Consider the following 22,463-nt stretch of genomic DNA (forward strand, 5'->3'; position numbering starts at 1 on the left):
CCTAGGCAGAGTAACCGAAACATCAGGAAATGGAGCTGGGGAGAAGAAAACCTGCATAACAACGAAAGAAATTCAGGACTTAAAAGAAATGAGTCAAACATCCCTGAAACAGAAAAAGAAGGTGAGTGAATTGAATGTCCTAGAATCCTGCCAACGAGCTAAAGAAATGTAGACATCAACAAATGTAGCTATCATTACCTCTGGGAATGTTCTGTAACAATTAAATCACTTCAGATAATGAATATATCTGGAGTAAAGGAAAGGAAAATAAAGAATATAAAGAATGGAGAAAAGTGAGATTAAAGCATTCAGAATCAGCCTATCTAATAATATAGCATTTATTAAGCATGTGCTCATATGTTAGTGGCAAGAGGAGAAAACACTGTTGCTATCTTTGAAGAATGCACAGCCTAGTAGGGAAGAGAATACATAAACAAAGTACAATTCAGTGCTCAATAAAAGTATGTACAAAAGACACAGGCAACACAAAGGAATGTTTAACTCTGGGAACTTCTCCCAGGTCATGCTGAGCTGGGTTTTGAAGAAGATTAAAGAGGAGGTTACGAGGAAATAGGGTGATATGTAGACAAATACAAGTCATTTAGCACAAGTGAACATACAGATAAATGTGTACCATGGTGGGCAAGTTGGAGGTAGACAGGATACACCATGAGACTCTTGGTCTGTAAAGCCAAGTGAATGAAGAGTGTATCTAGAAATGAAGCATAACTATATTTATGTTTTATAAATAGCACTTTAAACAGATGGATGGAGTGGATGGATCTAGAAGTTGGGAGGATTTGAGGTTATGAAATCTAATTAAAAGTCTATAATATTAGGAATGCAGGCCCATAATGTTCTGAGATCTGGAACAAGACAATGATAATAAGGACGGAGAAAAGGGATTATTTTTAAATATCTTTTGCAGTTATAAGTGGCAGGATTTTATGGTGATGATGTGGAGAGTGGCTGGAAGGATTTTAGGATCTAGTTCTAGGACCACATAGCTCTGCCATTCTCTGCAGTCATAGACTCAATCATCCAACTTACACTAATGCAGAGTATTAATGCACAGACTGGTCCTGACCACATTGGTCTAAGCTAGAAGCTGAGCTCTTAAAACTAATAACACTAATCTTGATCACAATATACCTACCAAATTAGCATGAAGCAATACAAATAATGCTCCAATACAATGGTATTTCCTACAATTGCAAAGGAACATATTTGAATAGTGTCCATGACACAAATCATCTCCCTGGGCTCCCCCACAAAGTCTTCCCTATCAGTTTGTTCACAAGAGACCTCCTTTCACTCTAGCTGGTATGAATAATTACAGAATATGTAGTTCTGTCAAGAGATCTGCATAGGATTAAGAACCTTGATTTTAAAAATCAAGCTACTATTGGTGAGGCTTAGATTCACAGAAGATTGGAGTTAGGGTTTATTAAGAAAACAAACAAGTTTCAATTCTACATGGCCAAAGGAAAAGTTCCCTAAGTAGCAACATTCAGAGTATTAGAGAAAATAAAAGTTATTCTGTGGGGGAAATTTCACATTTAAATCAAGGTCCTGCTGAGCTCTGGAAAATTCTCCTGTAGGATTTTTGCCTGCTACCTTTTTTTTTTTTAAGTGATAAATGCCTCATGCCTCAAATCTACAAACCAAAATATTTCTATATTAAAAAATGTTTATATAGTTCTTTGATATGTGTTATTTTTATTAACATCTGTTAGAACAGAAAGAAAATGTCTAAAATTTATATATATATGATATGTATATCATATATATTAATTATATTGGAAAAGAGGCAAATTCTAATTTTTATTCATCCTTTTATTCCCAAACTCAAGGTTTCTAATGCTCCTGAGATTAATTAATAAACATTCTTTGTTTCCATATTAAGAATGAGACTGGATCGAGGAACTCAAAAGACAGCTTAGACACAGAGAAAAGAAAAGATTCTGAGAAATCAGGAGTTCGTCTGAGCACTCAGGTGAGCTGACCTCTGTAGAGTTGGTTAGAGAATTAAAGAGAAGAAAAACACAATAGAAAATTTAAGGGGGCAAGAATGTTCTGGGAGGGAAGACTGAGCTGCCAAGATTTCTATTAAGGGATACCTAATGTCCTCATGGAGAGGTTAAGGACAAACTAGGAGAAGCTAGTCCCTGCCTTCCCCACCAGTAGACATCTCCATAGCCATCTTCTCTGTTCAGCCTATGGGAGGAGACTGGTCTTTGTTCAGATCAGGGAGGGAAGGGGAGTCTGGCCATCGCATTGACCATTTTCTGCACAATCTTTCAGATGAGGCGTGCAGTCAATCCGAATCACTTGCTGAGATGTTGCCCCATGCGAGGTCACTCGTCGTGTAGACGCTGCCTTTGTGCAGCTGAGGGAACAGTACCTCTTGGCCCCTGCCGCACAATACGTATTTATATTCACATGTGCCTGTTGTGGGAGCAGGGCCGGCAGATCACCATGATCAGGGTGAGCAGAGATCAAACTACTGATTTTGGAGGGGAGCCACAGGCAATCTGGGTGAGGGGAAGGATATGGGGAATAGAAATTTCCACTTGCCTCTCCATAGAGTCTTCCAGTTTGACTCCTCCCAAAGGAAATGCTAGAGTATTCTACCTCCCCTTGGGCAGCTGATTGAGAGCCCTGATTCAGCCTCCTTTAGATGTTAGCTGCCCTCATCTTTGTAGTCAAAAATGACAAAAATGTCTTCTTAGCTTCAGCTAAAAGGCTTAGACTTAAAGGAAGAAGTGGGGAAAAGGTCAGAAAAATGGTCAACGCTACCATGGTCCATATAAGAGTCACAGATGAAAAAATATGAGACATCAGGTTTGTTTCTTAGTTTTGGATTCTCCTCCAGGTGGATCTCCACTTTTTTCTCATCATGAAATTTAGGATTGGGCCAGAGCTAGAATAGTACATAAGGGTCAATACTGAATTAAGGTCATATAGGACAGGGACCTTCTCATTGGGTTCTGCTATGTTTAGCTTGAAATGGTGGTTCTGTAGGCACATGTGCAGCAGGAGTGGGTAGTGGGGTATTACACCCCTGGGTCTCTTCTTTCCTCCAAAGGGATCACAGGAATTATCATTGCCAAAGACTGATTCCCGGGGGTACGTTGTGCGAAATCAGTGGTCCCGAACTTCACGGAGTCCATCCACCAGAGCTCCATCAGTAGAAGAACCCAGAAGCAAGAACACCAGTCTTAAGGTAGAGATGGGAGATGAAATGAAGAAGAATGTGATATAATAATGATGATGATAATGATAATGATAATAATAATAGTTAGCAATTATTGATGCTTTCTTTGTGCCAGGACCTATCCTATGTGCTTCACATGTTTTAGCTAACTCAGTGATCATTAAAACAAACAATAAACCCATAAGCCCCATTCTACAGTTGAGAAAATTGAAACACAGAGTAACCTGCCTAAGATCTCACATTAATAACACTAATTGAGGTAGATTAAAACCCAGGGTCACTAAGTCTATAAGCTGTGCACTAACTTAATGATTAAGCCCTCTGACTTCTCCATCTTTCCTTCATTCATTCAATGATTATTTGCTGAGTAATCAAGACTTACAAGGTGGGATGGGCCAATGTTTACAGCAGCAATGTCCACAATAGCCAAACTGTGGAAAGAGCCCAGATGTCCATTGACAGATGAATGGATAAAAAAGATGTGGTGTTTATATACAATGGAATACTACTCAGCCATCAAGAAAATCTTGCTATTTGCAATGATGTGGATGGAACTGGAGGGTATTATGCTAAGCAAAATAAGTAAATCAGAAAGATATAATTATCATATGATCTCACTCATGTGGAATTTAAGAAACAAAACGGAGAATCATAGGAGAAGGGAGAGAAAAATAAAATAAGATGAGATCTGAGAGGGAGGAAAAACCACAGGAGACTCTTAACTATAGGAAACAAACTGAGGGTGCTGGAGGCAGGGACGAGGCTGGGAGGATGGGGTCACTGGATGATGGAGATTAAGGAGGGCACATGATGTAATGAGCACTGGGCGTTATATGCAACTGATGAATCACTGAAAATAATAATATACTATATGTTAATAATATACTCTGAAACTAATAATATACTATATGTTAATTGGATTTAAATTGAAAAAAAAAATGAAGAAGGGGTGGAAAAAAATCAACGAAGTAGATAAATTGTTGAAAAGTATTGGATTGTGTGGTGCTTTGGTCCCTTAAATAGGCCTGGCCCCAGGAGGAGAAAATGCTATTTCTGAGATTAAGTTTTTGGATGCAGAGAGAGAGTGACACAGACCTCACCACTGGGAGAACATGTGTCTCTGTGAAAAGGGGCTAAATAGTCTAACCAGGAATATGCCTTCTGAGACACGTGAAACAATCATAAAAAGTGAAATAATATATAGATGCCTAATAATTTATTGCGCACTTTAGTAAAGATATTTTTTTGTAGAATCCTTCCTTTTTATTTAGGAAGATGATTCCTAAATAAAAGAGTTCCATTGGCAAACAGAGTTCTAAAGGCGATGGGAAGATACTCGGCTTTCCAGTCTACCAACCTTCCCAGCAATCACTGCATTAATTATAGGGCAAATGTATAAAGAGATGCCTCCAGGTGTTTTGTAGAATCTGCTGGTAAGAACATCTGGTCTTAGTTGCTCATAGAGTTAACTGGAGGTCACAGATGAAGGTAGAGGTGAACAAGAACATCCTACCTGGAGGTCACTGACTGAGCAAGTTTAAGGGAAGCAAGCAACAGAACTTTGCAAACTACAGACCAGATGCCTAAGGGCAGGGAAGAAGACCTGTGCCCTATCCACTCCAGAAAAAAAGGAAAAAAAAAAAAAAAAAAGTGTTAGTTGCTGATGGGGAAGGTGGGGGAAAATAAAAGCAGTCTATCTCTGTGTCTGTATAAGAGACGTACCCAATAACTGAAACATCTGAGCCCCTTCCAGCCCTACTGAAAGGAGCTAGGATGAACCAGGATCCTACTAACGGCTAAGAATGGAACAGAGGGAAGGGGAACGCTTCTTGACTCCTGCTGGGCAGAGATGGGGACAGGTGAACATCTAACTCAGACTCCTACTTTATTGCTCCAGCTCCCCAGTAGCTCCACAACCTCCCGGACTTCATCCACCTCCCCCAGCCAGCAAGAGTCCCTGAAGCAGCTGTCAGAGGAGCCCTCGCCGCCCACACCACCTTTGCCTTCCACTCCACCTATGCCTCTGGACTCGCATCCCCCCACCCCGCCGGAGCCCTTTAGCTCCTCCAGGCGCAGCACCAAGATGCACGAGAATCCTGAAGCCTGGGCACATGGCATCGTGCGGGAAATCCGGGACTCCCGGGACCCCATGCCGCAGAGAGATTACCCGCGCACACCCCCTACTGAATGGAAGGCCTATACCCAGCGCAGATCAACCTACTCTTCCCAGCTAGATCAGGACTGTCTGTCAGAACTGCCCCGGCAGCATCACCAACGCGAGGAAGAGGAGGACGAGGACGAAGCCTACTGGGCCTCAGTGAAAACTCTGTATGAGAAGATCCCCAGCTGCTCCCGCCCCCGACCGGTAAGCAAGTCCCACAGACCTGGTACTGGAAATCTGCCTCCCCATCCCCCTCCACCTCCCACCTCCGCCCCCAGACCCATTCTAGCCTGCAAACCTGAGTCTCTCCTAGCCTCCCTTCTCTCTAACGTGTGGGCAAGTCCTGCGCTGGCCCTGCATCTCCCCTACTCCTGCAGCCTCAGTTGGGAGGGAATCCTAACTCTTGACTGTCTCCAGCATCCCAGTGCTCCAAGTGGGGCCTAGCTGTTTTCTTCCCACCTTGCTCTGGCATCAGCCCCTTTTCTGATCCCTTCGGTCCTGTGACTGACTCTCCTCCCATTGGCGGCCCTTTCTGCAGCCCAAACCCAAGAATGCCATCACCATCGCTGTGTCATCCCGGGCGCTTTTCAACATGGTGGACGGGAGAAAAATCTACGAGGAGGAGGGTCTAGAAAAGTACATGGAATATCAACTCAACAACGAAAATGTCATCCTGACCCCAGGACCTGCCTTCCGCTTTGTTAAGGTACCCTGAAAAACTGTGTTTGGAATGTCAGGACCCTGGATGGAGAGGGAAGGACCCAGGCAGACCCTTGGGATCTCATCCAGTGTCCCTTATCATTCCTTGCACCCTGTTGCAATTCTTGCCCTTTTCACGTGGACCCCAGGTCAGTTTATGCTTCCCACAGAGGCTCCAAGACTGGTGAGGAAGGGCCTCCAGTTCTAGATTTGGGTTGAGAAGGCCTTCAATAGAGTTCTAATCATGACACCTGTTAGAAACACCTTTGTTCCCTTCCTAGGAGTGGCACCAGAAGCAATAATAAGCTTACAATCCCAGTAGTAGAAACAAAATGCCTCATTAAAGTGAAATAAAATTCACTTTAGATGGTTTTTTCCCCAAACCTAACATATTAACAAAAATCAAGATGATCTTGGTTGGCACTTGGTTGGGGGTGGGGACATGATTTTAATAGAAAAAGTAAGGTTCTCTGAACTTATGCTGAAATGTATAGCACTTATAACACTGATCCTCTACATAACTTAGGGAAATGTTATACAATAACATCATAACTAGGTAGAAAAAACGACATCTACAAGCTGTGAATAGAAAGTACTTATGAGGCATGATAGAAGCATCAGGGGAAACCACTAACCTAAAGATTCAAGGTTAAAAAATAGACAAAGTACATTGGTAGCACATATCCTAAAATTGGAACAATACAGAGATAATTGGTATTGCTCCTGTGCAAGGATAGCATGCTAATTCATGAAGCATTCTATATTCTATATTTTCACAATAAATGATAATCTCAAGATGATCAAGAAAAGAAAAGCAGATTTTAGGAATCAAAGAAAGAAAAAAAATTGGCAAAGCTTGGAAAAGTTAGCCTGATCCTTCTCTCTACCTACCCCAGAGAGAGAATTTTAGAAAATCAAATGTTGTTAACAATTTTTTCAACAAACATTAGCTACCTATTCAGCAAATATTAACGAGGTTCTGTATATGAGTCTGAAAATAGAGAAACAAATGGCATAACCGTGCCTTAAAGGAGCCATAATCTCTCAGTGAAGAGTCTCCAGAGTTTGAATTTGACACCAGTGATATCCTTTCTCCCCAGACCCCAGACTCCAATAGCCACCTTGCCTGGCCCTCTTTACATGCACTCATGTTTGTAACCTGCAGGCACTGCAGCATGTCAATGCTAGACTCCGTGAGCTGTATCCTAGTGAACAGGACTTATTTGATATTGTACTGATGACTAATAACCATGCCCAAGTGGGAGTGCGGCTTATAAACAGCGTCAATCACTATGGTAAGTAAAATAAATACCATGTGGAAGAACAGCTTGCTGCTCTGGGAGAGAGAAGCCATGTTATTTTGCTAACTGTGGCCTCACTAATGCAGTGTCTTTGATACTGACACCCCCTTCTGCGTGAGGAATGTTTATTTGCCTATGTCAGAGAAAGAGAGGCCATGTTCATTTTTAACTTTAGCACAGAGTTGGGCCCAAAGCCCTGGACTTAACTTGTCAAGTGTGAATTTCAAAGTCTTAATCCCAGCTCCTGCAATATATTTCTCTGCTTTATGTTCTTCACTTCTGAACTTGACTTCAAGGAGCTATCAACCCAGAGGCATTCTCTGTGTGATCAAACTTCTTGCTCACCACAGATCTGTGTTTAAGGTTTGTGGGTTTTCACCTTCCCTTTCCACTCTTACAATCTGATTCTCCCTGACTGCTCTCCCCACACATCAAATCCATACCCATGTCAGCAAAATTATCTTTGTTCCTTTACGTGGAAATTTTGACTGACTCTAGTCCCCTCCTAGCATTTCCATCAGTGTGTTGGATTCTTGAAGAGAAAAACCCCAATTTCCTGGTATGGAATTATATGACTTGTTATTTGGGGATCTTTAGACTATTTTCTAAGTGACCTATCCAGGTTTATGGGTACATCAAGTCAAAATAAGATTGAACTTTGGCATATTTAAATTCAAGGTTTAAAGTAGGCATGTTTATGAATAATCAAGATGTATTATAACTAATGAGTTTTCCATTATCCTAATTATAAGGCTGATGTCTGAGGGGTCCCTGGGTGGCTCAGTCAGTTAGGCATCTTTCTGCCTTTGGCTCAGGTCATGATCCCAGGGTCCTGGGGTCCCTGCTAAACAGGGAGCCTGCTTCTCCATCTCCCTCTTCCACTCCCCCTGCTTGTGCTTTCTCACTCTCTCTCTGTTTCAAATAAATAAAATCTTTTAAAATTAAAAAAAAAGGCTGATGTCTGAGATACATTTTAAAAAATACTTGGCTTTCAAAAATGCAGCTTTCAGTGTTATGACATGGAAAGGAACACAGATAAAATGTTTAGCATAGATGAGTCCCATAATCACTCAGTAAATAGCAACTATTACTTTTTACAACACACAATCTTACACAGTTTAGTAGGTGACTTAGGTCTATCTATCCCTCACCAAACTGAGCCCAACAAGGCTAGTAGCATAAAGAAGCATAGTTATCACCCATCAATTCTGCTAATAAATTGACTGAGCTCCATCTTCTCATGCAGCCTTATTCATGAAACACCAACAGCCTTTCACCTGGAAAAGGTAGTTAGTTGTTTCTCTTCTCTAGGTGTTGAATGCAATTTGTATCTCCCTCTTCTATGGCTGTTTCATTATCATTCTCTGTTTTACATGCCCAGCTGCTCAGTGAACTATGATCTCCTTAAGATGGGGGAAGATGTTTTAATTGTTTCTGAAGTCCCCAATGTCACCAAATAATTTATGCTCATATATTAATATTAATTTATATTACTTAAGGGTTTGCAGAATATACTTTTGCCACTTATGCCCAATGTCAACTTAAGTGAAAAACTGAGAGTATTTCATTAACATCATAGCAAACCCTTCCATCTCAATTGTCAATGGACCGTATCCACTCTGTGGGTCCACACAGATGAAAAACAACTGACTAGACTCAACATTCTGCTTTATATCATGTGCAGCTACCCAGTTTATTATGGCTTTAAAAAAACTTTGAATGGGTATATACTATCTTATAGGCATAATGTTATACTTTAACTGTTCTCAAATCATTAAACAGCGTTCTGCTTTTATAAATTATCCTGAACTGGGAGACATTTACACATCAATCTTTATCAGAGTTTCAGATTATTCCCTTAGAATAAAACTAACAGGTCAAAGGGTAAAAGCCAATTACATTTCTTAATACATATCGTCAAATTACTTTCTAGGTAGTTTGTACCAATTTGGATTTTCTTCTAAAGTGAAAATGGGTGCCTATTTTATAAAACTTTAACCAATGTCTAGCATTTGTTTTTTAATTGTTGTTGATTTGAAAGACATTTAATGGTATTTTAATATTTAGTCTCCTAAATAATCACATTTAAAATGTCAAGTCAAGGGACACATGGGTGGCTTGGTCAGTTAAGCAGCAGGCTCTTGGTTTTGGCTCAGGTCATGATCATGGAGTCCTGGGATCAAGCCCTGATTCAAACTAGGAGTCTGCCTCAGGAGTCTCTCTCTCCCTTTCCCTCTGCCCCCTCCACCAACCTGATTCGTGTCTGCTTTCTCCCTCTTTTGAATAAATAAATCTTTAAAAATAAATAATAAGTACAATTTCAAATCAAGGAAAAAAATTTCAGACCTGTTGTTGTTTTTAGAAAACAGTTTAAATCCTAGCACTGCTTGTCATTACCATTATATTGTTCCTGAAGAAATACAGAGGGTACTTAAAATAGAGGCACACATGAACTATCTCTTTCAATAAGTAAATAGCCTATGGTTGAAGAAAAAGAACTCTGTCTAATTTAGACAAGAGTCAATGTGAGTCAGTGGGCGTAAACAAGTTGTTATGTCTCAATTTCCTTTTCTGTAATGATAATAATTTCCATCATACAATTGTTGTGAGACCAAATTAGCATGGTCTACATGGACATACTTTATTTAAAAACAGCTTTTTTATATATAATATAGCAATTTTTCAATATTAGCGTTACAAAGCTAATTCTAAAACCTCAGTAAGCACTCAATTATTTCTAAGACAACTCTGATTTACATTTACATTTAAGCATATTGTCTTGAATCTCTGACATAAAAAATCTTTCTTGCCCAATAATAGGTTTATTAATTGACCGCTTCTGTCTGACTGGTGGAAAAAGCCCCATTGGCTATTTGAAGGCATATCTTACCAACTTGTATCTTTCTGCAGATTCTGAAAAAGTACAAGAAGCAATACAGGAAGGTATTCATTTGGTTTTATCTCTCAACTTAATAGAGAGGTTTGCACTAGTGTGACTTTCATTGGGCTTCTTATATGATTATGCCGCTTATGTCCTTGTTAAATTTTCTGCTAAGGTGTTTCCACATGTAGCAGCCCCTAAATCTGTCTTTTAGAGCTTTGACTTTATTGGAGGTGGACATTCTCAGCGATTGTCCTACACTCTATTTTACACTTCCTCATCTATTATAGAAATGGAGGCAATGTGTAAACAACTATTTTGAGATGTGCGGTTATAAATAGCAATTGAGTCATCAGGTTAGCTAGAAAAAAAAAATATATATATATATATATTTCAAGGTCTGGGAGGATCTTTTTTTCTTTTTTTAATCATTAAAATGGTAGAAGAAAGTGATGCCCCTGAGAAGAGTATTAATAAATCTCCATGGTCTGCCAGGCATTGCCTCTGCAACAATGTTTGATGGAGCCAAAGACATGGCTTACTGTGACACACAGCTCCGTGTGGCCTTTGATGGGGACGCCGTACTCTTCTCTGATGAATCTGAACATATTGCCAAGGAGCACGGGCTGGACAAATTCTTTCAACATGAAACACTATTTGAGAATAAGCCTCTTGCTCAGGTAGGTCCAGTGAGTCTAATTTAATTTTTATCTACTTATTTTCCAACATATATATGCACATATTTTTAAAATTATTTTAGGCAAGCCAATCTTCATTTCTTACCCTTTATACTTTGTTCCCTTTCTTATCCTTCATACTTTTCTTCCTTTCATGAACTCTTCATTTTGAAACATCTACTGCCCACTTGGGATTTTTGTTTGTTTGTTTGTTTTGTTTTGTTTCAGCATTTTTTATCTATCCTTTTTGGAAGTGTTTCTATGGTCTTCTCATGATAATGAGTTCACCTCAAAATTACAAGTAATAGAGGTAATATGGCTTACCGTAAGCTATTTCTACATAAGTTCTCAGAATAGTAAAGTGATTTCCAATAGGTCAGTAAACATTTGTGGACCTCTCTGCCCATAAACCTCAAACTCACTAATGGCATTACTTAATTGAGAAAATCTGCACAAATGAGAGCTCAAATTGAATCACAATAATGAGCCTCAAACAAGTGCAAGCTATGAACACCTAATCAAAATGAAACCGAATATTTAGGATTTTTGGAATCAATCCATGAACTGAAGTGTTAAAGTCACAGTTTTAAAATGAACAAAACCTACAACTTCTGAACCAAAGGAAATCCGAAACCTCAAAATATTCTCCAAACTGAATCTGAACTGACAGATGAGTTTCAATCTAAGAATTTTAGCAAAGAATTCATCTTTTTTTCTCAGCTTTTCTTGAATGTAAGACAAACTTAAATGTTATTATTTTTGTTACACTTATAAAAGTATATATAGACTAAATGAAAGTCAAAAAGTTTCACTAGCTCACCTCATATCACAGCAAGTGATATTTAAATTGTGTGTATGTGTGTGTGTGTGTGCATGAGAATGCACACACATGTAACTTCATACTCCCTCCCTAATAGCTTCTTCAGAAGCCTTGATCTTAGATTATGAAGTTGTTCAATGTTAACAAATTGAAAGGAAAATCCTTTGTTGTATTTTACTTAAGTCTGCTTTGCTGAAATTCAGTGCCCACTGTGTAGTAGCCTCTAACTACTACTGAAATTTGGAAGATTTCCATAAAAAGAACACTTAAAAAAAAAAAAAGAACTTTCAAAAGCATACTTAAAGATGATCTTAAAATATCATTTTCTCATTACAGGTAAAGAATTGAAATTTCTTTTAGACTTGCCATTAATTATTTCCCTTTTCCAAGTTAAAGAACTTGTTCTTCCCGTTAAACAATTGAAATTGTGAAGCCCAACACTAGTTATTGCTGGAATACCCACCACATTTCTATTAAACATACTTGTTTTCATTATGCAGTCCTTCTGGCAGTGGATAAAGATGCTGCTTTTTACACAGACCAGGTAGCTTTTCTATAAACAGGCTTTGCCAATGTGTTCCACTCATGAGAAAGAAGTTATGGGGTATGATTATTACCCAAGCTTTCAAGTATGTTGGTCATGGGACTTAAGGCTTGCTCATGACATTGTCTCAAATGGAGGAGACAGCTGAAGAGGATTAACTTGGCCACTCTTGTAACTTTATTAAAAGCCTCCAGTGTGGCACCATAACAAGTAGTGGACATTTCCTGATTGATCCCTACCTTGTCTCACCATTCTCAGACAGTTGTTCTCCAACTGTTGTGTGTGTTTGTGTGTGTGCACATGTGTGTATTTTAATCAGAACTGTTGAGATATAATTTATATACAGTAAAATTCATAGTTTTTAGTAGATGCTTCTAAGAGTTTTGACAAATGGATGCAGTTATGAAACTATGACCAAACTCAAAATATTCATAATACTCACAAAATTCTCTCATGCCTCTTTGTAGCCATCCTATCCTGCTATCTCTAGGATCTATCTACTACTAATCTGATTTCTGCGCCTCTAGTTTTGCCTTTTCCAGATGTCACTTAAATGGAACCACACAGGATACAATCTTTTGAATCTGACTTCTTTTATTAGCATTATGTTCTTGAGATACATCCATGTCAGTCCATGTGTTAGTAGTGTCTGTTCCTTTTTATTGTTGAGTCTCTTCTATGGATGTACCACATTTTCTTTAGCCATTTACCTGTTGAAGGATATTTAAGTTGTTTCCAAATGTTTGACTTTTATAAATAAAGCCATTTTAACATTTGTATACAGGGTTCTGTGTAAACTTAAGATCTGATTTCTCTTGGATAAATACCTAGGAGTAGGATTACTAGGTCACACAGTATATGTGTCACTAGGTCATATATTTAACTTTATAAGATTCTGCCAAAGTATTTTCCAAAGTGACAAGACCACTTTGAATTCTCAATAGCACTATATGTGAGATTTTGTTGCTCTATATTTTGCACTGGTAAGTTGTTTTTTGTTTGCTTCTTCTAAGCTATTCTAGTGATTATATAATGGTATCTGTGGTTTAAATTTGCATATCTCTAATGAAAAATGATATTGAATATGTTATTAGGTGTTTATCTGCCATCATTTATACTTTTTGGCAAATATATCTGTTCAAATCTCTTGCTCACTTGTATTGGGCTTGTTTATTATTGAAGTTTGAGAGTTAACATATTCTGGAGAGAAGTATATTATCAGATGTGTTTTGCAAATATTTTCTCTCAGGCCCAAGACAAGCATATCTTTTTATTCTTTTTATCTTTCAGTGTATGTTGATGAACAGAAACTTATAATTCTGTTGGAAGTTCAACTTGTCAGTTAATGCCTTTATTACTTGTGTTTCTAATGTCATATCCAAAAACTGACAAAGTCTCATAAATTTCCTATGTTTTTGTACATTTTGTAATTTTAGTTTTTCTTAAGGATTATGACCTATTTTGAATTAACTTTTATATTTATGCAAAGTATTGATTAAGTTGACTTTTAATGCTTATGGGTATCCTAATTGTTCCAGGATTATTTGTCAAAAAGACTGGCTTTCTATTCCTTTAACATAGGTGTCTATGCTTTTACCAATATCACACTGTATTGATTAGTGCAGTTTTATAGTAAGTCCTGAGATCAGGTAGTGTGAGTTCTTCAAATCTGTTATATTTCAAAATTCTTTTGGATTTTCTGATTCTTTTGCATTTTTATACGGATTTAACAATGACCTTGTGCATTCCTGGAAAAAAAATCTGCTGGAATTTTTATTTTGATTGTGTTGAATTTTTAGCTTAATCTTGGGTGGGGGACAGCTTAATAGCAAGTTTTTCAATCCATGGACATGGTATATCTCTCCATTTATTTAGGTTTTCTTTGATTTTTTCCATCAGTGTTTCAAATATTTTTGTGTCCAGATATCACTTTGTTAGATTTCTACCTAAGTTTTTCATAATTTTTGGTGCTATTGTGAGTGATATATTAAATTTTTGATTTCTAATCTGTTTGTTGTAATATACAGAAATACAACTAGCTTTTGCATATCAACTCTGTATCTTACAACTTTGATAAATTGACTAGTTAGTATAGTAAAAATTTTGTAGATTATTTGAGATTTTCTCCATAGACAATACTATGAATAAAAACACTTATTTCTATATTTCCATTCTATATGTGTTTTAAGCATCTTTCTTGCCTTATTACTTTTGCTAGTTCATTCAGTACAGTATTCAACAAGAGTGATAAGAGGGCACATCCTTGCCTTGTCCCTGATCTCCAGGGCAGATCATTCACTCTTTGACTCCTAAGTACATAGAGAAAATATATTTTGTATAATTTCAGTCCTCTAAGTTTGTTGAGGAGTGTTTTATGCGCAGAATATGGCCTATCATGGTGAATGTTTTATGTGTAGTTGAGGAGAACGTTGATTCTGTGCTATTGAGTAGTCAAAATGTCAATTAGCTTAAGTTGACAGTGTATTAGTCAAGTAATATTGCCCAAGTTTTCCGTATTGCCAATGATTTTCTATTTATTCTATCCACTACTGAGGAGGCAGTGTTGAAGTCTTCAAGAATATTTTGAGGATTAATCTATTTTTCCTTTTAAATATATGCATTTTGCTTCATGCATTTTTAATCTCTTTCACTTAATGCCCAAATATTTAGGATTGTTCGATCTTCTTAGTGAAATAATCCCTTTTCATTATGTAATGTCTCTTTCTGTCTGATAGTCCTAAAACCACCCCAATTTTTGCTTTTTTCGTTTTTGTTTTTGTTTTGTTTTTAAACTAGTGTTTTTATTGTATATATTTTCTATAATTTTATTTTAACTGATTATGTTTTTACATGTAGATTGCTTTTCTATTTAAATTGGCTTTCTTGTAGAATGATTACACACACACACACACACACACACACACACACACACCCCTATCTCGTGTTGCTTTTTTGGTACGGTCTGACAATCCCTGTGTTTTAATTGCTATTTTTAGACCATTTACATTTAATGTGATCATTACTCTGGTTGGACTGAAACCTATCATCTTCCTCCTTTTTCCTATATGTTTCATCTGTTGTTTGTTTTCCCTTTTCTTACTTTTTTGCTTTTGGATTTATTATAGGTATTATATATTTCCAGGATTCCATTTTTTCTCCATTATTGACTTATAACCCATTTTAAATTTTTCAGTGATTACCCTAGGATTGACAACATACAACTTTAAGTAATCACAGTCTATTTGCAAACAATATAATGCCACATCATGTATAATGTAAGAATCTTAAAACAGTATATCCTCAACACATTCCTTCCATATTTTGTGCTATTGTCATACATTTTATTTTCAGCTATACTATCAACTTGCTATTATTTTTTATTTGACTGAACAATTATATTTAGAATGAAGATGGATAAGAGAAAAAATGTCTTTATTATTCATCTTTATTTTAATCATTTCCAGGGAATCTTCATTTCTTTGTGTGAATCCAACTTTCTCCCAGGTATCATAATCAATTTGCCATAAAACCATTTTTAACACTTCATGTAGAGCTTATATGCTATTACCAAAAGCTCTACTTTTCTTTGTCTGAAAAACTCCTTATTCTCCTTCATTTTTGAAAAATATTTTATTTGACTACATATTTTTTTTTGTATTTACCATATTTTTCTTTCAGGACTTTGAAAATACCCATTCATTATTTTCTGACTTCCATAACAGTCTCCAATACCACTTCAGTGGTGGAGGTTTTGTTTTGTTTTGTTTTGTTTTCCTTTCCCTATAGCAGTGGATCTTTACCTATGCCCTAAGGGTGACAGTGTTTGAAGCCCCTCTTCTGGCAGTGTAACTTTTGTTACTTAGGAAACATGGGGCAAGGTAGAGTTTTAGTCTTTTCTCACAGTGGTAGCTGCTCCTGTCCTGCAGCCTGCACTACCAAGGACTGAATTCTCTCACTTTCTATCCTGCCTAAAGTCTTTCTCATAAACAATTAGGAAAGTCCATGAAAACAAACAAACAAACAAACAAACAAACAAAACCCTGTAAAAGAGTGTTTTGGGTCTGTAACTTTCAGGGCTTCTTTGTTCTCTTATTAGTCCACATTTGACCTTTATCAATTTTTTTAAATTATTTCAATTTTTCATACTTGCTTATATGGTGTCTGGTATATAGTCTTCCATTGATTTGCCAAAGCAAAGATGTGTCAATTCTTGAATTCCATATGTCCTTGAAGAGAACCTTAGATTTTCTTTTTTTTTTTTTCTTTAAGTTTCATGTTAGTCTATTGTCCTGTTACCTCAGTTCCCTAATGGGGTCAATAAATGTTAAGATTTTTCTTTTTAGATTATCTGGGTTTTTCTTGTTAAGATAGGAGTATCATCAGTCTTTCCAACGTTCTCCATCTTAGGCAGGTTCTAAATGTTTTAAGTCATACAGCTTATCAAAAAGGTATTTTTTAGTAACTTTACCTATTTATATATTTTTATTGACAAATTATATACTGTTCTTCTGCACAAATGTTTAAATTATAAAAATACCCAAAAATATAAATAAGAAGGGATGATATGGATACCTGGTTTCAATATGGTGACATATATGGACTGGTTTCTATTTATTCCCTTTGGAAACTACTCAAAAGCAGCAAGGAGAACTATATGCCCCTGTGTTTCAAAGTCAAATTAATCACAAGTTGGGTGACTCCTGCCAACAGTCACTATATCACCTTTGCAGCTTTTTCCAAAAAATAAAAAAAAAATTAAAAAATAAAATAAAAATGATAGTAGTTTTTTTCACATATATATAGATATAGATCTTTCACTGTTAAAAAGTGAATTTTATTTGTTTTTCCCCCTGATATATGCTGCCTCAGAGAAACAGTGGTCTAGACAATGTTTAAATCTAAACAGAAAAATGAATAAGGCATGTTTATTAAGAAACAGTTTTTTTCTGGACAGCAGAGAAAAAGGGATCTTTTAAATTATGAAATCAAATCAGCCTGAAAATATTATCCTTAACCTTTGCCATAAACCCTCTAATTGTTCCAAGGAAAACCAACCTGCTTCAGTGATGAGTAATAAAAACAGAACCAGCACAGAATATAAGCAAAGATACTGAGAAAGGGTAAGAAGGGCAAAATCTAATAAGAGATGTAGATCTCTCACTAGAAACAGTAGCCAAAGTATAGGTAAAAATTGTTACTAAACATTTACTGTAACTTTTAAAAACTTAACAAAGCATGTCAGGGTCATAAAATAGAAATGTTAGAATCAGGGGAGAGAAGGTAAAAATTGAATGGTAAAACTCTGGAAATGAGGAGAATTGAAAAATAGGATTTTAGAAAGAAAAATAATAGAAAATATATCACAGTTAAAGGAAATCCAACATATGCATAACTGGAATCCCTGAAAGGAAAAAAAAAAAAAAAAAGTGGCATTATGTTCTGAGGGGAGAAAAGGGTTGTGTGTGGTAAATACAAAGTTGCAAATGTTGCAAAGTTGCAAAAGAAATTGAAAAAAATGATCATCATCAAGACCTGCCCTAGTAAAATTTTTTGACATCAAAGATGAAATAGTAATTCTTTGGGGAGACTTTACCTATGGGTGGAGAAGAAAATCACGTTGTCCTCAGTCTTTTCCATAACAGTACTCAATAGCAAAAGACACTAGAGCACTACTTATAAAAATCTAAGAAAATGGAAAGAAAATCTAAATCACAGATTCTATTATCCAGCTAAAAGTTCATTTAGGTAAAAAGAAAACAGAACAACAGTTCAAAATGTCATGGTTTGTTATTTCCATAATATTTTCATGAGAAAACTAGAAGACAACATTTTGGCCCATATGTAGATGGCCAGAAACACAAAGGGACAAATGAATACAAAATATATTTAATCAGAGAACTAAAACTAAAACAATTGTAGGGAATAGGATGGCAGAAAAGAAAGTACACATTGTTTGTCCTAACAATGGGGAACTTATATAACTAATGAAAACTGGAAAAATGTGGAGGAAAAAGGCCTAAGGAAGAGTATGTTAATATCTTCAGTTATAATAAGTGATCAAAGGATAAGATGTAAAGCTGATAAACAGATGAAAATATTTAATAATGAAAATATAAACACTGAGAAAAAGGAAAAAAGTAAATTGTTTGGTTGTCCTCAGTCTTTTACCAAACAAGTAAATTCTATGGTTGCAAAAGAAATCCAGAATAAGAGAGAGATGAAGTGCTGTAATTTCATTATTTATCACTGTAAAAAATAATAGATCCTGGATTTAAAAAAAAAGAACTAACAGTACTATAAAAAGGTATAGTCAAAAAGGTAACCAATAGAAAGAAATAATACAAACCTTCTTAAATCTTAGATGAAGCACACATACACATGCACAAAGGAAAAAACAAATACCCAATGAACAATCCTTTAAAATCTTTAAACAAGGAAAATGCAATAAAAATCAGAAGAACCATTATGACATATACTTGTAATAACGATAAATATAAATGGCCTAAAACTGTACTCTGTTTTAAAAATCAAGACTTCCAGATTGGAAAACAGCAGAATCCAAATCTTGCTCTATTCCAGAGAAACAGCTAAAACTGAGTGTTCAGAAAGACTGAAGATATGCACAGGCAATTGTAAATATAAGACAAGTCTAGATTCGGGGTGCCTGGGTGGCTCAGTGGGTTAAAGCCTCTGTCTTCAGCTTGGGTCATGATCCCAGAGTCCTGGGATCAAGCCCCGCATTGGGCTCTCTGCTCGACAGGGAGCCTGCTTCCTCCTCTCTCTTTCTCTCTCTCTTCTGCCTTTCTACCTACTTGTGATCTCTATCTGTCAAATAAAATCTTAAAAAAAAAAAAAAAAAAGACAAGAGGGCACTGAACTAGATAAAGGAGTGTAACTTCATAATATTAAAGTGTGCAATTCACAAAAAGAAAACTAAAATAGTTCTTTTGGGGATTAACCAAATCTCATTTAAATAGAGTATCCCATTTTTGCCATGGATAATTTATGTCTGTTGCCCTTATACTTTTTATAGAAACTTTCACTATTAAAGCATCAATGTTTAGATAATAAATTATATGGTCATCCTACATTTATTTTAGTAATGCAAGGATAGTTCTTTATAAGGAAATATACTTACATAAAATGCAAGGAGTTTCAGGATTGTTCCATTGGCAGTACTATAACCTTTTATAAGCTCTTATAAGCCTCTGCTTTTTTAGCATTCACTTTAGCTCACTGGATCACAGCTGTGACATATGTTCCTTTTACAGGGTCCCTTAAAAGGCTTTCTGGAAGATTTAGGCAGACTGCAAAAGAAGTTTTATGCCAAAGACGAACGGTTACTTTGCCCTATCAGGACCTACCTGGTTACAGCCAGGAGTGCAGCCAGTTCAGGCGCCCGAGTGCTGAAAACCCTTCGCCGCTGGGGTCTAGAGATAGACGAAGCTCTTTTCCTTGCTGGAGCCCCCAAGGGTCCTATTTTGGTGAAGATAAGGCCGCACATTTTCTTTGATGACCACATGTTCCACATTGAAGGGGCACAGAAGTTTGGCACCATCACAGCTCATGTACCTTATGGCATTAATCAAAAAATGAACAATTAGGGATGGGGAGGAGAAATAAAGCAGTAAGTCCGGTATTACAGAAGCCACTTCTTGTGGATCTCTAGGGTAATTAGACAGGTACTTCAGAAGACTGGACCAGAACTTAGTTCATTTGGAAAGATTTCCTCTGTTTTTGTTGTTGTTGTTTTGTTTTGTTTTTGTTTAACATTTTTAACCCTTCAAACTTCTTCTTTGAGCTCTCAGTACTGTTGAACACCAGTGCCCCTACCCTTGTGTGTAAGTCATACTGATGACTCCTCAGGGTAAGTTTAGAATTAGAATGTTTGAATGCTGAAAGGGCCAAAGCCCAGTAAGTTTTACAAAGCATTGCTCATTTTTGGATGTTAGTAAATAGAATGAATTTTTACCCTTTCATCATTGTAGAATATTGGTCCTCAAAGAAGGAAAGAGTAGGGTTAAACACACTCTTGAAAATTAGAGTTTTTTTATTCTGTTGCCTCTGTGACCAGCTTTTTAATCAATGCAAAATTAAAAGGTCACTCTACCTGCATAAGTATACCAATTCTGACACTGTTCATTCAAAAATAAATCAGCAGATTATTCATATAGGGCACTTTCCATTTAAGATGAGCTCCAGACAGAAGCTCCTGGGAGAGCTTCAAAGAAGCTTATCTCTTGGGTGTGTTGCCTCTGGACCACAAGGCTTCATATTTGAAGTCTCTGGCTCTGGGCCTGGCAGGTAGGTCCAACGTTTACGTGGGAAAAAAAAAAAAAAAAAAAAGCCTTGGCTACCACTTCAAAATGTAACATGAAGTGTAGTATCCTAGCCTTTTACTGTTACCATTCTTTTGTTATTTTTGTTTTGTTTTCAAGAACATTGACTGGTTTTTAACCATACTCTATTACATAATAGGCACAGTGATCTGGTTATTTCTATGCCACCTCATTTTCATACAAACCAAAGGTTTGTAACAGAATAGTATTAATACCCTCATTTTTTTAAATCAATGAAGAACTTAACATTCACAAAGAAAAAGTAGCTCGTCCAATAATGAGCAGCTAATAAATAGCAGAACTAAGATTCAAAATCAGGTCTTACTTCAAAAGTTATATTCTATTTTCTCTGTGTTGTATAGCCTTCCACATCAAGTCCTTATTAATTCCATGGCCATAGGACCTTTCCTGAACAGATTAGTCATTCCATTAAGTTCTATGCTTAAAATACACAGCAGTTACTTAGCAGATCTGGGGATTCCCCTCCTCCTCCCCTCTTCATGCCCTCTCTTGTTCCTTCTACCCCCACCTCTCTCTCCAGTGCACTCATATATACATATTTCACCCCAGCTCTAGTTAAAGAAAACTGCTGCTGATATATAGCTTTTGCTCTGCTTAATTTGATGTAAGCTAGTCCAAAATATATCAGTCATGACACTCACTGAGTACCTACTGTTTTCTATGCATTCTCCAGTGTGAAGACCACAAAAGAAATTCAGACATAGTCCCATTCTCTTGGAAATTTTAAAACCTTGAACAATCCTGTAGAATAAGTCAAGCATGTAGACTGAAACAGTTGACACTAGAGGGCTGTTTGTCCTCAGTGCCAAGTGAGGGTCCCCCAGGAAAGTGAGGCAGACATCTGCATGGGTTGGAAGTGGTCAGACAATAGAATTGAGGTGAACTTTGAAGGATGGAAAAAATAGATAGACAAAGAGGAACAGATGTGCTCTGGGATCAGTGAGTTTGAGAGGCAGTGTCAAATTACAGAAAGGGTGGGGAAAAAAGCCCATCCCTGGTGATTTCTGCTTGTGCCACGTGGAATCCCCAGGGACAGTGCTCCTTCCCTCCTGTGAGCTTTATCTCTGGCAGTTCTTCTGGCATCCTAATGCTCTTCTATTTGTAATGTGACTGTTCACTGCATGTTACATCCTTCCCAAATGCACAGGAGTGGAGGAGAGTTTAATCAAAATTATCTAGGGAGTCCATCTCAAACTATACAGGTTGTGTGTCTCATCTCTTGTCCTGAAGATTCTAGAATGGGGACCGTGGCGGGGAGGTCTCTGTGTCTGTGCCAGACGGTAAGGACTTTGAGGGCAGAAATGGTGTCCTATTTCTCTGTGACTGTCACAGGGCACGGGGCCTCGCACATACAGGACGGGGGAGTAGATGGAATGAATGAGGACTTGGAAGAGCTTGGTCTAAAGCTATGAAGTTTGCAGCTTGAAGATGGTTCCCTGTGGTAATAAGCCCTCACGTTTTTCGATCACTTTGTAGTGTAGAAAGCACTTCTTACATTTGATTGTCTCCAGGAGGAGATGCGGAAGCACCTGTGAATGGGCCTACTCAGAAGTCTGTGTCTAGAGAAAGTCCAGGCTTCCCTACTGTATCTCTACCCGTATCAAATAAGACCACTGGCTGATGACCTTTCCATAGAGATCAATGCCGTCATGGTTTTCAGTTCTCAGACTGTGGTCCACAAACCAGCGGCGACCGAATCATCTGGGAACGTTCTAGAAATCCAAAGTCTCAGGTCCCATCTGGAACCTATTGAATCCTAAACTCTGGTACTGGGGTCCTTGGATTACCGTGTGTGTGTGTGTG

The 22,463-nt window shown here is 37.2% G+C and overlaps 1 protein-coding gene and 1 non-coding gene across 4 annotated transcripts; both read left to right on the forward strand.

Moving 5' to 3' along the window:
- On the forward strand, window positions 1-21,291 carry NT5C1B (5'-nucleotidase, cytosolic IB). 3 transcript variants are annotated; one of them, XM_059132587.1, is made up of 10 exons: window positions 1-121; window positions 1,907-1,996; window positions 2,305-2,487; window positions 3,089-3,226; window positions 5,115-5,582; window positions 5,917-6,084; window positions 7,243-7,372; window positions 10,199-10,321; window positions 10,755-10,939; window positions 19,572-21,291. In XM_059132587.1, the coding sequence occupies exons 1-10, from the start codon at window positions 89-91 to the stop codon at window positions 19,902-19,904; spliced, it is 1,851 nt and encodes a 616-aa protein (XP_058988570.1). In that variant the 5' UTR covers window positions 1-88; the 3' UTR covers window positions 19,905-21,291. The 3 variants fall into 3 exon arrangements, with proteins under 3 accessions (XP_058988570.1, XP_058988572.1, XP_058988571.1); XM_059132588.1 differs by having other exon boundaries at window positions 33-121; window positions 1,854-1,996; XM_059132589.1 differs by lacking the exon at window positions 2,305-2,487 and having other exon boundaries at window positions 19,572-21,290.
- On the forward strand, window positions 6,743-6,845 carry LOC131808698 (U6 spliceosomal RNA). The gene has a single exon (XR_009344905.1). It is a non-coding gene; the product is annotated as a U6 spliceosomal RNA (small nuclear RNA).
- Window positions 21,292-22,463: the final 1,172 nt, after the last annotated feature.

This window comes from Mustela lutreola, chromosome 9 (assembly GCF_030435805.1).
Source record: "Mustela lutreola isolate mMusLut2 chromosome 9, mMusLut2.pri, whole genome shotgun sequence".
NCBI lineage: Eukaryota > Metazoa > Chordata > Mammalia > Carnivora > Mustelidae > Mustela > Mustela lutreola.

Excerpts from the sequence above, each read along its gene's own strand:
- NT5C1B (XM_059132587.1), top strand. The coding sequence starts at position 89 with ATGAGTCAAACATCCCTGAAACAGAAAAAGAAG. Across the intron at positions 122-1,906 it reads CCCTGAAACAGAAAAAGAAG|AATGAGACTGGATCGAGGAA; the intron begins GTGAGTGAATTG and ends TTCCATATTAAG. Across the intron at positions 7,373-10,198 it reads AAACAGCGTCAATCACTATG|GTTTATTAATTGACCGCTTC; the intron begins GTAAGTAAAATA and ends GCCCAATAATAG.